The sequence below is a fragment of the Halichoerus grypus genome, chromosome 2 (assembly GCF_964656455.1).
Source record: "Halichoerus grypus chromosome 2, mHalGry1.hap1.1, whole genome shotgun sequence".
Taxonomy (NCBI): Eukaryota; Metazoa; Chordata; class Mammalia; order Carnivora; family Phocidae; genus Halichoerus; species Halichoerus grypus.
In genome coordinates, this window is record NC_135713.1 from 198544097 (window position 1) to 198560106 (window position 16010).

General features: G+C 36.8%; 1 protein-coding gene across 1 annotated transcript in view; it reads right to left on the minus strand.

The window, feature by feature from the left end:
- Positions 1-16010, minus strand: part of ABCA6 (ATP binding cassette subfamily A member 6) — a 64313-nt gene that overhangs the window by 27817 nt on the left and 20486 nt on the right. The window contains exons 12-22 of the mRNA XM_078066010.1: positions 13945-14055; positions 13381-13556; positions 13072-13191; positions 12686-12824; positions 12037-12127; positions 10805-10944; positions 7050-7148; positions 5864-6044; positions 5315-5481; positions 2993-3126; positions 1221-1358 (exon numbers count right to left, since the gene is read on the minus strand). Of these exons, the coding sequence (XP_077922136.1) occupies positions 1221-1358; positions 2993-3126; positions 5315-5481; positions 5864-6044; positions 7050-7148; positions 10805-10944; positions 12037-12127; positions 12686-12824; positions 13072-13191; positions 13381-13556; positions 13945-14055 (1496 nt within the window). The remainder of the gene's footprint in view (positions 1-1220; positions 1359-2992; positions 3127-5314; positions 5482-5863; positions 6045-7049; positions 7149-10804; positions 10945-12036; positions 12128-12685; positions 12825-13071; positions 13192-13380; positions 13557-13944; positions 14056-16010) is intronic.

A 16010-nucleotide genomic window follows, 5' to 3' on the forward strand; every position in this document is an offset into this window, starting at 1 on the left:
TCGGGATGCCTAAGAGAGTTACTGGGACCAAACTTTAGTTGATCCTGAATAAACAAGTAATGACATGAGGAAACTAAAGGACCAAGAGGGGATAACATCTATGTCTTTCTACTGCCAGTTGGTTCTACTTTCTGGAGAGTTCCCTTCAGACTCCCCTACCCTTGCACTGTCCCAGTTCTCACGGTCAGTGGGGGCTTCAACTCAATGGTGCGTGTGTCCATGCTGACCACTCAAGTATAATCTGTCCATCTGCTCTTGCTCGTCCCCCCAGCACCACAAATGCAGTAAAGCCAAAACTGAATTCAACCCCTTTGTCACAAAATGGGCTTCCCTTTTTGATGGCTCCATTTCTAATCCTATGTACTGCTCTTCCGGTCTCCTGGTTTAAAACAGTTTGAGTCAGCTTTAAGAGATCCCTCTTGAGTATCAGGGTCTAACCAGAAAACCATTACTACCTTCAGGACTTCAAATAGAAAATACTCATGCAAGGGCTACATGTGTGGGAAGATCAGAGAAGCCAACGAGGATGAAGCAAGAAGACATTGTCACTTCTGGGCAGGGGAGCAGGGGAGGCACAAAGGGGGGAAGCAATGTGACTGCAGCCCAGGCTGCAGGATCCTCCTGCTCTCCTGGCTCCCACTACTACTTCCTGCCATCTAAATCCAGGCTGTAGCCAGCTGACAAAAACCCTGAAGATGCAGCCCATGTGCGTCAGATACCCATATAATGCATACAACTAGGGGTGGGTGAAGAAATTAACCAGAAGACATACAGCCCGAGAACTGGCAAATTCTCCTTCATATCAGTCTACTACCCATTTAGTCAATGAATGGTCCACCAACAAATTAGATTAGACTTACAAGATTCTAAAGCTGTTTTACAAGTGTTCTTGATTTCCAATTCAGTGTATACACACACACACACACACACACACACAGCGGCACTCACACTCTCTCCAATACACTTCTGCAATCAAGTCTGTGTCTTTGCAGAAGATTCTCTAGAAGACTATGACATAATATTGAAAAGTATTCCCCCCATGAGCATTCTTTGATAAAACCAAGGGGAAAAATCATATTTTGTTAGATATAATGTTTAAAATGTTAGGACAAAAACATTTTTAGGATTAACAGTCAATGATGAATATTTAAAAGCTATGGAGGGAAAACATTTGCTTGCCAAATTCTTAATTGTTTAGAATGAGTAAATCCAATACTTACAAAAGGATATGGGCTTCTCTCAATTCGAATATTTTGTGTACAATTAAACATTCGAAGTAGCCCATTGCTAATAATATTCACAAGAATAGGAAAACAGTGCAGTCTCAAGGTATTGCACGCAACTGAAAATCTGTAATCCTTTGAATAAAACAAAAACAAATAAAATGATGTTAATTCTGTCATTAAAGAACAAAGAAAAAATTTTTATATTAAAATCCCAATAGTGCCACACTCTGTGTGATCATCCTCAAGTTAACTGACCTTTCTGAGCTTCAGGTTCCTCATCTGTGAAAGGGGATAATAAATTGGTTGTAGAGCCAGCTATTTGATTTTTTCTTAGTATTACTAATTTTAGACCATTTTGTCCTCATTTTGCTGATGAGGAAATTTCAAATAACTGAATATAAAAGTAGCCCCGATAAGGAGACACAGTCAGTTTATAGTGAGCAAGCAAAGGAGCTCTGATCTCCTGGATAGGAGATAAGCACAGGGTGCATAAACTATTCATGGTTACACTGCCAATGAGCCATTTTTATGTTTTCTAAGACAATGTTTATATTCTTTATATTTATGAAAATGTTTATGCATTTATCAAGAGGCTCAGTAGGGTTTAAATATTCTATTGGTTCAGGTAATAAGTATGTTAGATAAGTAACAAAGCAATTGCCAAGCAATGCAGTTTCCTGCAGTTGGCACAAAGAGATTACTTTTGTTTTTCAATTGAAGTATAGTTGACAGACAATGTTACATTAGTTTCACATGTGCACCCGATTAAGACTGCATTTTTTACCATGTACTTAGTTTAGACGGAACTGGATTCAATGACATATCTTACAAAGCTTTTGTTTTGGTTTTTATTTCCTTGTAGCCAGAAATAATGAGGTAGTTCATTTCATGTGGGCTCCCAGCTTTTCACTGGCTTTTAAGTAAAACTCAGAGTTTTACTTTCAATTAGGATATATTTTCAATGGTCTTGTACCTGGAACAATCTCTATCCCTTGGACTCTTTTACCGAAATTGAAACAAGTTAACAGTAGACTGAGAACACTTCTCTCTCAGAGATTTCATGTGACTTTTATAGTATTTAATGTATATTCTCAATACAGTTGCCCCGAGAACAACATGGTTTTGAACTACACTGTTAACTTATACATGAATTTTTTCTGATAAATATGGTACAGTGGTGTAAATGTATTTTCTCTTCCTAATGATTTTAATAACATTGTCTTTTCTCTAGCTTATCTTATTGCAAGAACACAGTATACAATCCATATAACACACAGAGTATGTGTTAATCGACTGTTTAAGTTATTGGTAAGGCTTTCAGTCAACAGTAAGCTCTTAGCAGGTAAGTTTTTAGAGAGTTAAAAGTTATATGCAGATTTTCAACTGTGCAGGGGTTCGGCGCCCCTAACACCTGTGTTGCTCAAGGGTCAACTGTATATGAAAACAACTTTTGAGTAGTTAGCCACCGAAGAAAATTCTTTAAATTCATGGTTGGTAATTATAAGGTCTAATATTTTATTGAATCTGAATAATGCAATTACACTTAGCTACTCTCAAATGTAAAAATCATCTAATTCCAAAGTTAAGATTGAAAATGTTTTACAAAAGCTTATTTAAACTTCACAGTGTATTCAATAATGACCCCAAATGTTTTTAAATCAAGTTGCTATATACTAGCTGGGTTGACTGCCATTTAAAACAGTTAAAAATGTAGCACTTTATTACTTTTTTTTTTTTCATGAAAGCAAAACCAAGATGCAAAATACCTTTTGTTTACCAGAAACTATGATAGCTCCGTTGTACGAGAGGTCATCAGTGCCGTTTCTGTTTGCAAAGTCATCTACTTCCAAAAGTATATTTTGATGCTTTACTGACTGTATAAAATCTTCAATATTTGATTCTAGTATGAAATCAATAACAGAAGGCCATAGAAAGCAAGAACATATATGTCAAAATTTTAAAATAAACCACATACACAATTTAAAGTCAAGACTTACAGAATATTATGTGAAGTCATGTGTCTTTGGGCATCACAATAATAAAATTGGCTCACTTTACCATCTTTTATTTATCAAATCCTATGCTGTGATGAGTTAGCTTTATAATTCTGTTTAGTGCAAGTTAACATGTATGTGACCATTAAAACAAGATAATTCTAGGGGCGCCTGGGTGGCTCAGTCAGTTAAGCATCTGCCTTCGGCTCAGGTCATGATCCCAGGGTCCTGGGATGGAGCTCCATGTCCGCTTTCTGCTCAGTGGGGAGCCCGCTTCTCCTTTTCCCTCTGCCTGCAGCTCCCCCTGCTTGTGCTCTCTTTCTCTCTCTCTCTGACAAATAAATAAGTAGAATCTTTAAAAATAAATAAATCTTTAAGAAAAAAATATGCATATATTTTATATACATATCTATTCCCTAAATATATGTATACATTTAGTAAGAAATGAAAAGAGTGCCACTATCAAAGTTTTTGATAGGCCCCTAAAGGAGAAAGCAGATGAGATTTTTTGACAGAGAAATAAGAACTAAGAAAACCCACAGCCTAGAGCACACAAGAGCAAACAACTACAAAGGTAAAACTAATGTCCAGGATATGGAAACTCAGAGTGGACAAATTCAAGGGGACAAAGTGGGCTCCGAAGCCACAGCCATGCTCATTAACTGGTTAACCACGCCTGGAACAAAGGGACCCCAGTTCTCTCCCCGTGGTCCACACGGAGCGGGCAGCAGCTGCAGTCGTCCCCAGCATACAAGTCCTCAGATTTACTTTTTAAGAGATACTATTTGGGGAAAACAGCAGGGCGAGATCTAAAGTAACTCCAGACAATTAAAAGGACAGGATGGAATGGGAAAAGAAAAAAAGGGGACTCTCATTTTTTGCTCATTTGGACTTTGAAAGGGAGTTCATGCTGGGGACACATAGAAGGCGTTCTGGGATCATAAAACAGGACCAAGCCCCAGATGAATCAGCATTCCCACCAGGTGGGTAAGGAACGTATACGTAGAAAATAAGCTTTCCATGCATCCACACTCCATCTCCACAGTCACCTAAGGTAGGAAACCTTAAAGGTTACCCACATTCCCTTAGGCAAACAGGGATTCCCTGATTCAATGATGAACATCTTACCAAGAATCATCATACTTTGAGAAAAGAGGAACAAGATGGCAGAGAAGCCCCAAACTTAAATCACAAAATACCTCACAACTGAGTACAGAGAAGAAAAATAAATAAGTTAATCCAAGCATATTGTTCTTAGAGTAACTGGAGAGGAAAATATATACATGAGACAATAATAGACTGAAAAATAAAAATGAATAGGCTGACAATGACAGGCTGAAAATTTCTGGATCTTAGAAATAAAATATATAATTCACAAAAATTTCCATTTTAAGGTAGCAGAGTGAATAAAACTTACTTTCTAAAACCCAAATTGAAAAGAATGAAAAACAGAAGTTAAAAGACCACCTTTGTTTAAAGAGGAAAATCTATAACCCTGAGTCACAACTGTAGATGAATATAAGAATGGGCTGGGGTACTCGTCAAGAGAGGTCTCCTATGCTGAATACATACATATATTTTACATCTTAGGCAGAAACAAAAGCTTCCTCAAAGTTAAATAAGCAGTTAGACAAAACCAATTACCCATAATTTAGGATAACAAGAGTATGGGTATTAAATTGTCTTAAGGAATCTTCCTAGATCCCATTGGAGGGGCATAGGGTATAAAAATGCATTCTTTACATGTCAATCAGTTTGTATAATATTTATGGAACAGCTTAGGCTGCTGTAACAAGGAGATCTCAAATAGAGTGGTTCAGTCAATATAGTTTATTTCTCTCTCACATAATGGCTTAGGGCGGTCAGGTAGATAGGCAGTTCTGCTTTAACCAGGTTATATAGTGACTCACCCATGCTCCTTCTGTCTTATCCCACCATCTCCATCATCTCCAAAATCCGAGCAAATATGCACTGTACCTCAGCTATTTTCTATAAATGAAGTCTAAATACACATTTTCTTCTCTTATGATTTGTTTTTTCCTCTCTACATAAAAATAACTTATTTCTGGACTAAAATTTTGTTCTTCTCTTCACCTGTGTTATTGATGATCAATAGGCTGGTACGAAGGTCTTCGGGAGGTTGTCCAAGAGAGAGGAAATACAGTTCAGGTGTAAATTCCCAATCACTCTTTTGAATTAACAGAGCATAAAGTATCTTTTCCACAATCAAAGGGAACATTGCAATCCCAAATACCAAGAGTCTACCAATAAAGAAAAACAACCACATGAATCTGTAGCAATTTTATTTATTGACAGATATTTCACAAATTTTTGTTGGGTACCAACTCTATGCCAGGCATGATTATAGGTGCTGAAATTCTGAAAGCAGACCGCGGCGCCCCACACAGTACTAAAAGGCATTGCTATGTAAACACCAGGCTATCAAACCATGAAAACTAAACAGACCTGTGTATAAGGCTAATCAAGTGCTACCATCCAGGCATTCCTACTGTCAGTGAAAATGAAATGTATCTATCCATTTTCTGGCAAGAACATTGGGTACTATGCTCTAGTTTTAAATTCTCTTCTGGTTTAACCCTCTCTTGAAACTCACTAATAAACCCACAGTTCTCTGATACTCACAGGATCAGAAGCTCTTTCTTCCCACGTTTTAACTTTAAGAAACGGAGCCGTGCCATTGCACCGATCTGCATTTTCCAGAGGCCCATGTCACTCACAGCCTTCGGCATTTCAGGGAAAGGAGAGCAAGATGGCTCTTTTTCATGTAGGCTCTCTCCGTCTCTTATCTCTGCTTGTTCAAAATCTACACACACACACACACACATTATTAATGCCATCCTTGGACATCACAGTTCTCTCTTTTTCATAACATTAAAAGTTGTTTTACAATGGTTACAAGGCAAGTAATATAAGAAACAAATTATATTTATCATGTCCACATTCAATAAACTCAGTGATAAAATATAACTAAATTCATACCAAAGAAGAATTCAGTAAAGGGTGACCTCATTATGCCTAGCCTTTGAAAAGGCATAGAAGGTCCCATATGTAACAATATTCTGAGGGATTTCAAGAAATATTTTCCATAGAAATAGCCAATCACTGATGCCTAAATGTCAGCTATTAAGCTGTCAAGAATTTCAAAATGTGGGCGAACAATTACCGGCTCTGAAGCCACAAGACCCATATCTGATTCTCAAATACATGACTTACAAGTGGCATGACTTAGGACCGATCACTTAACTACTCTTAGGTCTAGTTTTCTCCTCTGCAGAATGCTGCCAATGCCTATTGTCGAAAGGTTATTGTAGAAAGGTAATGCACTGTATCCACACACCGATCAAAATTTCTGGATAGAGGCTCTGTAAATGATTGTCCTTCTCATTATTACTACCCATTAGAATACACAGGAGATGATCCTAGCATTTTCTCCATTAAGACTTAGTGAAATTTTCTACATGAACAAGCTAAGAGCAATTTTTATAAGAAATATCTGCTCAGACTTCATGATCTTGGTTGAGAGCCTTTCACATCCTCAGAATATCCAAGAAGCAATGAGCATCTGGGGATAGGAGAAAACTGCTGAAATAGGAAGCAAATAGTTTGCAGAGAAATTTCTTATATTCCAAGAAGGGATCTGTGTTCAGTCCTAGTAATGATATTAGAAAACAATACAACCCTTCCCAAACATCAGTCAAATTTGGAATTATTAGCATTCTTTAGTGTAAATCATGCATAAAGCATTATAAAATACTAAATACATGATTATTGGGAAATTGATTTTCTGTTACTTATACAATGAATTTACCTTGTTCCAGTTTCATGAAGACGTCATTCAGAGTTGACATGGAAATGTCGTAACTCGTCACACCCTGGCCAGAACACTTATCAAGATCACTGAAAAGGTCTAAGGCAACAGACCGGAATAGATACATTTTAAATTCCACATTGATAACAAAACCCAGTAAATTAACACTTATTTAAAAGATGATCCAGAATATTGTTCAGAAAAATATATGTCTTTGGAGTATCACAGTAAGCAAAAAGAAAATTTTATTAGACTGTTCTTCCTCTCTGAAATGAGTATGTCAGAACTCTCCCCTCTACCCTCAAATCATCTGTACTCTTATATTCTCAGCTCATGAACTTCCAGAACACTTCTTTGAGGAAATATGAGCAATCAGAAAGAACATCACTGGGGCGCCTGGGTGGCTCAGTCATTAAGCGTCTGCCTTCAGCTCAGGTCATGGTCCCAGGGTCCTGGGATTGAGCCCCGCATCGGGCTCCCTGCTCTGTGGGAAGCCTGCTTCTCCCTCTCCCACTCCCCCTGCTTGTGTTCCCTCTCTCGCTGTGTCTCTCTCTGTCAAATAAATAAAATCTTAAAAAAAAAAAGAAAGAACATCATCTTCTCACCCCCACACAAATGAACGTTTATTTCTACCCATATTCTGGGTTTTGGTTCTGTACAGGTGGAAGACTTAGAGCTGCTCCCACCAAAGGCTACCTCTTTGATTTGTGTTCTGAATTCCATCCCATTCAGGCATCTCGAGGACTTCCTAAAGTAATCTCCTGCCCTTCTCTGGCTTGTATCATCAATTTCTCCTACATGTATTGGGCCATCCCAAACAGCAGGCAAAATGCTGTAAGTTAACCCATTAAACAAAAACAAGTAACAACAACAAAAACCCAATCTCCTCCTACCACTGGCCCACTGCTACACACATGCACCCAGGGCTCAAAGATTTGTCTACTTTACCACCTTTAATTTGTCACATCCTATTCAACTGAACCCCCACAAATCCAAATGCTATCCCTATCCCTCCACAGAAACTGTTCTTACAAGGTCATCAATGATTCCACATTTTAAATTCAATGGACAAGAGCTTTTTAAAAATTCTTTTAACTCTCTCTCTCTCTCATTCAGGGACATTGAAAACTGTTGACTACTTTGTCCTTCTACAAACATTGTCTCCCTTGAGTTAATAAAAACATATATGTTCTTTTGTTTTTCCTTCAAGTTCATGGGGGGCTCTTGATTTCCACCATTCTCTGACTCTTCCTCTACTTTCTCCTGAGGGCTCAGTCCTGGATCACCTTCTCTTTCCCTACACTCAAATCCAATCCCTTTGCATTAAATCCATCCCCATGCAAATGATTCCCAAGTTCAATTCTCACTTTGAGTGTTCTCTGATTTCCAATATCCTATAACCAACTGTGTACTTAGCTGCTTGACATCTCCACTTTGAAGTCTAAAAGCATCTCAAAGCAAATATTTCTAAAACAGAACATTAATTCCTTCTTCTCCATCCTACCCAACTGTCTCTCATCATTTTATAACAAATGACACCATCTTCCACCAGGTGATTCAAGCCAAAATTCTAGAAGTCCCTCTGGATTTTTCACTTCTCCTCGTGCTCCACAGATTGGCCAACAGTCAGGTTCTTTGGCTTTATCTCAAGATATGTTTCAAATCCAGCCATTTTCATCCACCTTTCACTTGGCACCATGGTAGCATAATGATCATCTTTCACCCGTAAGTCTGAAATGGTCACATGGCTGGTATCCCAGCGTCTACTCTTCTTCTGTACCCAGAGTGCTCTTTTATAGCCAGAGAATGAAAATATAAGTCACATCACATCAATCCCCCATTTAATGACTTTCAGTGGTTTCTCAGTGCATTTAAGATAAAATTCAAACACCACATGACAGCTTCTAAAGCTCTGTATGGGTGGACCTCTATCTATCCCTACAACCTTACCCACCCCCACTTGCCAATCTCCTCCCACACTCACTGCACTCCAGACATCTCTTTCCCCCCTGTTTGGAATGCTTTTGATCGTTTTCTTCTTTTGTACTTCTGGCACTCTATATAAACCCCAACCTGACATTAGTTTTCTCTCTAAACCCTATCACCTTGTTTATTATTGCAATTGTAATATACCTTGGCTTATTGTGTGTGTCCACTTCTCCCCACCCAATGGAATGCACCCTCCATGAGGGTAGGGACTCAGATGTCTTATTTAACTCTGTATCACTAGTGTCTCAAGCAGTGCCTTTTACATAATAGGTTCCCAATAAACATTTATTATTATCTTCCATATTTCCTACAGGACATAAGAATGCCATTGGACTTGCAGAGGCTTATGGTCAGCATAAAGAGGCTGCCATGGACCAAAACATCAACACCAGGGACTCTGGTGTGACATGTTCTCATAGTACTATCAGCATATAACTCACTATTCTCCTTCCCTAACCAAAAAAAGAAGGCTAGTTGTATCTCATTGGACAGAATAACACAGTATAGCCTATGGACTTGAGAACACCATCTGGCAGCTCCTACGAGGACACAGAGAGCTGCCTTATTTGGGGGTGAGACTAAATCTGAATTCCTGAGTATTTGCTTAATAAGATTGAATCATCCTTGGGGCACCTGGGTGGCTCAGTTGTTAAGCATCTGCCTTTGGCTCAGGTCATGATCCCAGAATCCTGGGATTGAGGCCCGTGTCAGGCTCAGTGGGGAGCCTGCTCCTCCCTCTCCAGCTCCCCCCCTGCTTGGGTTCCCTCTCTAGCTGTGTCTCTTACCGTCAAATAAATAAATGAAATCTTAAAAAAAAAGAATCATCCAAAATGAGCCTCTTTAAATCAGGCCTGCAGAGAGTTAAACCTTTAACAAACTAAATATTTAGATAAAAAGGAAGCTTTTTAAATTAAAAAAGACAGATATATTTCCTCATTTGCAAGACAGGGAAGACTATAGCACCTACTTCATAGAATAGTTGTAGGACTAAATGAGTTGATATAAATGAAACTATTAGGAACAGCGCCTGACTCATAATAAACATTGTACCAAGGGTTAGCTATTATTAGAATTACTTATCCAACAAATCCTAGGTTGGGAATGCTACTCAGCAGACTGGGGACCTATGGTGAATACTTTTGTAGAATAAATAAACTATGTTTTTTTTTTCCTGCAAAATAAATATATACACAATTAAATTAAAATATAAAAGGGAACCTACAGCAGACAACTTGAGGCTATCCCCATCCCTTCTGTACTCACTCACACACAGTAAATCTGTTTATTAACACCTGCCTGAAGGCATTTTGTTCTGGGCTGTGAAGTATGCTAAGTTCCTGTTGAGCACAAGTCATATGGGTTAGAAAATTAATGCTCCTGAAAGCATCTCTTAAACAATGAAGGGTAGGGAGTGGCAAATAAATACCCCAGCTTTCTCACCCCTCTTGTGACATAACTCTGAGCCCCTTGCTCACTTATTCACTTATTTATTCCAATGGTATTACATCTCAATTTCGTATTGCAACCACCTGCTCAATAATGCAAACTTCCCCTAGCCTCCTTCGCTTCCCACTCTCATGTCCCCATTCCCTCCTGGTGTTTCTAGGCATCAATTACCAAAGTGCGCTAAAGTCCTCATTTCAAGTTCTGCTTTTTAGGGAACCCAACCTAATACAAAATTCAAATCCATTAAATAATGAAAGCTGTAATAATGTGGTGAACACTTGTTCCCAAATTTCATTCCATTGTAATCATATTTAAGTTACCTGGAAATTTATTTGTCCTTTCCATGGGCAAAGTATACACAAGCTTTTCTTTGTTTTCTGTTTTTAATTTAGCATCAGGGATGTAATGATTAATGAAGGATGTTATTTTTTCTGGATCACATACTTCATTTCTGTACAAACTAATATTTAAAAGAAAAGGTCATTGATTTGTATTTTCTCTACTGCTATCACAAAAGAAGGGCTTTTACTGAATACCTAGCCTTTGAGTACTACTTTACTTGGCTTTAGAGAACAAACGAAATGAGTAAATAACAACAACAGAAGTAATAATAATAATAATGCCATCAGTTTGAAAAATCCTATGATCTCTACAGAGGAGGTGTTTAAATTCAGAACAATTAAAAATATAAAAACAAATGCATGCTGTAAGTGAAACTATATTTCAAGTAGGAAGATAAACAGAGCAAGGCATGAACATCAGGCAGAAGAAACTGCTTAGGGAAAATAATTACACCAGATTGTGTAGCTATCAGGAATTAATGACTCATAGGGAAGTTTGGCCTACATGCATGTTTTGTTTGGCTATAGAGTTTTTGGTTTGGGTTTTATAAAATTCTTTTCACCTGGACACACTTTGTTAGATAGGGTGCTCTTAACTCTCTCCCACTTCTGATACTAGCTTCTGAAATTATTTGATTTTGTGCCCAATGAAAGAATGAAAATATGTTACAGGATTGTATGGATCAGCTGAGGGAAATGGAGGGTGGGAAGAAGAGAGAGATTTAGGATACACAGAGGAGCTACCTGGAAAGTGGTCCATGAAGTAGCCCTGTTGATTCTGCTTATCATTAGCATTAATAAAGATACAAGGAGGCAGGAAAAACATTTGGGAAACACTAGCCAATAGTTTGGCAAAAATGAAGCATAAGGCCAACTGTCCCTCATAATTGTCTGCCTTTTTGATATACCAGTACTGAAAACATTTATATGGGGTGCCTGGGTGCCTCAGTTGGTTAAGCATCTGCCTTCTGCTCAGGTTGTGATCCTGGGGTCCTGGGATCCAGGAACCCCACATCCAGCTCCCTGATCAGTGGGAGCCTGCTTCTCCCTCTTCCTCTGCTCCTCCCTGCCCCCCATCCCTGCTCGTGCACTTTTTTTCTCTCTCTCAAATAAACAAATAAAATCTTCTTTTAAAAAAAGAAAGCATATATCTATGTATATGTGTGTACATATATATATGTATATATCCAATCTATCCCCAAAGTCTTTACCTTAAGTGATATCCAAGACCCCATTTTCTCTTCAAAAAGACAGAAGACCCTGAACACTTCAGTCTCCCACTGGACATGATCACTTTTCTATCTGATTAAAAAGAAGCAAGAAAGAAAGGATGATGGGAGTCATTTCTTCCCTCTCTAGAAAATATAGGTGAGGAGCCAATGCTCAGATTTCCAAAGGAGAAGTGCTCTACAGGAAATAAGTGTATCTAACATACATTTAAAAATTTGAAATACACATTAAAGTTGATGCATTTAAAATGAACTTATGAGTTCCAGTCTATTTTTGTGCCCTCCAACAATTCTTGAAAAAAAAACAAAACAAAAAAACCAACCCAGAAATTACATTGCCACATTTTCCACTCCGTATGCTAAAGAATAAGTGGATAGTTTTCACCCAGATATATATTGATTCCAATGTTTAAATTAATTGAAAGCTGAAAAATCCTTACAGTTTTTTATTAGAGGTTACAATCTAGCAAATGCACAGTCAGTGAGGAATTCTAGAGGGGGTTAGACTTGTCATTCCCTGGACTGCTATGGAATGGAGCACACATGAAGGTCATGGGAGCATGGTGCTTGTCCTAGAAATACACATTTCCCAAATTCTTTATTATAAAACTGAGATAAAATGAACAATTACCAGCCAGGACGTCAGCCTCATCCATGAGATTGGTACTCAAGAGGATCACACGGCCTGCTTTGTGTTCCTTGAGGAAACTCCAAACTCGATGCCTTGAAAAGGGATCCAACCCAGCAGTCGGTTCATCTAATAGCAAAATCTACAGAGGATGATAATGTATAAAATATATCTCTCCCACATTAACTCTTCTCACATGGTAGCATGGATAACAGTAATAAACTAAATAATAACTATCCAACCATTTAGGTCCAATATACTTATACCCATAGTTTAACAGCAGAGTCTCTCTTGATACATTACAATGAGATCTCTACTACTTTTAGTGGTAAAAGAAGAGCTTGACTTTTTACTAAATCTGCTTTCCACGCATGCAGAATCTCACTTACCTGAGGATCTCCTAAAATGGCAATCCCAAAGGTCAGCTTTCTTTTCTGTCCTTCACTTAAATGTTTAGCAAGGTTATCCTGAATGTTTTCTATGTCCAATTCTAATAAAATTCTTTGTACCTATGCAAGAAAATACACAAAACTTAAAATCCAAGACAATGTATGCTATACAATTTGAACTGTCTGTTACAGCAGATCTTTTTTATAGGACCTCACTGCCTAAATTCTATTCATAACAGGGCAGGTAAATCACTAAGGCAAATTCTAACTTGGCAAACTTAACTTGCTAATCCAAGCATGCCCATTTACCTCTTGTTCTACTTCCTTTGGCTGAATCCCTTTTATTTTAGCAAACAGCCTGAGGTTTTCCTTCACAGTGAGTATGTCAAATTGAACATTGAATTGAGGACAAACACCAGTTATCTTTCTGATTTCCTCCAAGTCTTGCATTTCAGAGAGATTTTTATTATAGATGGTAACTGATCCTAAAAATAGAAGTTAAAAATAATTTAACATTGGCAAGATAATACATTTTATTAATGCTTCGAGATCCTATTCAGGAAAATGTTGGCATATATTCACAAATATCTAAAATAATGACTTCACAATTTGTTAACAACTACAAATTAATCTTAACATAAATATATGTTCCGGGTGGTATATATTTTCTCTGGAATATCACATAGCAATGAAATAAGGCTAATGATTTTCATAAAAACTTGGGAAATATAAAGTATATTCAAAATCCTATAGTCTGGTAAACAATGTTAGATAAAGAAATGTCATTTTCTCTTAAGCAATTTAACCTTAAAAGAAGAAAGGCAACATATGACCTCTGGACATCTTGCCTTTGAGAAGTTTCTTTTTGCTCACCTTCTGTTGGAACAGACAACCCATTAAGGATGTTTAGCAATGAAGATTTGCCAGCTCCACTATGACCCAGAATTGCTGTGATTTGGCCTTCATATATGTCAAGGAGCAAGTCTGTTTTTAAAATAAAATATTAACATTATAAATAAGAGGGCGTTAGAAAAAGCTGGTTCTAAAAGTAGAACAAAAAATTTATTTTAGTTGTATATTCTCAAGCATTTAAATAGTTTAAAACGTATAATATCCAATATTTTCCTGGCTGCTAAAATAACATGGTTACTGTAGAATATTTGTGAAATAAATACAACCACTTAAGAAAAACTTAACTATAATTTCAAATATTAACATTGTAATACACTTACTTCCAGTGTATATGCATGTGCATATAATAACATGTAAATATATATATCTATATGGATTTTGATCATACTCCATCCTTTTCTAGCTTACATTTTCAAATGTTAAATGATAAACATTTTTCATGGCATTAATTACCTTTTAAAATATATTCACCAAAAATGTATATTTTCCCGTTATAAATTTTCTATTCGTTTATTACAAACCTTTTGCATTTACAGGTCAGTAGGAAAAAAATCATTTATCTAAGAATCCTTTACTATTTTTTGTTTGTTTTCTTTACCACCAAGTGAAAACCAAACTCTGTTATGAAAAGTTGTTGGAGGAAATTCTTAAGAATTTTATAATACGTTATATCTAAGAGATCAGGTTCCTTCAATTAAATTACGTGTCCTACTTTCAAACATTATTGAAATTAATTAACAACTGGGATGAATTCCAGTTCATCCATTTTCTATCTGGATGATCTTGGATAAACTAAACACTACAAGATTCACTTTACTCAGCTATTAAATGTGCTGGTAATAGTAATTACATCTAAAGAGAAAATTCTTCCTATTATAATCCAATCCATTAAAATTCTCACTTATAATTTGACTAAAAGATTCTTAAAAAATTGGAAAAATAAGCTCAAATAATTAAGAAAAGTTAAATAATAGCAAGATATTAGTCTTGACTACATTGTATTAAAATATATTGGAGAATGGGGGAGCCTGGGTGGCTCAGTTGGTTGGGCCTCTGCCTTTGGCCCAGGTCATGATCCCAGGGTCTTGGGATCAAACCCCGTGTCGGGCTCACTGCTCAACGGGGAGTCTGCTTCTCCCTCTGCCTCTGACCCCCCTTCTCGCTCGCTCACTCTCTCTCTCTCAAATAAATAAAATCTTAAAAAAAAGTTGGAGAACTATAATAATTGAAATAATATGTTAGTAATACATATAATTAAAATAATATGTTAGTAATACAGTAACCAGTGGAGTAAAATATCGTAATTAAAATAATGTTACTACTCCAGGATACACTGACTGATGGAAGACAAAAGAAGCCTAAGATGGTGCAAAGTAAACATAAAAAATAAAGATTAATTTTAAATTCATCAAAAAGATGAATTAATTAATAAATAATAGTGGGACAACTAATCAAATACCTCAACCAATTTTACATTTACTGTTTTTAAATGGAAAAAAATGGTGTTTTCCAGGGTAAGAGAAAACTGATGATATCTATCTTGGAACTGATCCATATTAACTAGAAAAAAAAGAAATATAAGCCTCAGTTTCTTCACCTGCAAAATGGGAGAGATACTATGTATCTCATAGGATTAAATGAAAAAAAGTTTATGTTAATCACTTATTATAGTTGCCAGCACACACTAAGTACTCGATAAACTTTAAGTGTTTGTTGCTATTATTATTGTTGTTGTTTTTAAATATTGCTATTCCCACAAGTGTATAAATTCTTATAAGCTTGAAGGGAAATGATTTGAAATATGAAGAAGAAGCTTAAAAATATAATCCCTTTGCATAATCTGCTTTTAGAAATTTATATTCAGGAAATAATAATATTTACAAATATTGAACAAGAGGCTCATTGCAGAGTTTTTTTTATGATAGTGAAAAATTGGAAACAAGCCACATTTTGTACATGGGTAAGGAAACTGAGGTAGCCATACAATAGAATCCTATTTAACCACTGAAAGATGGACTATAGGTAAG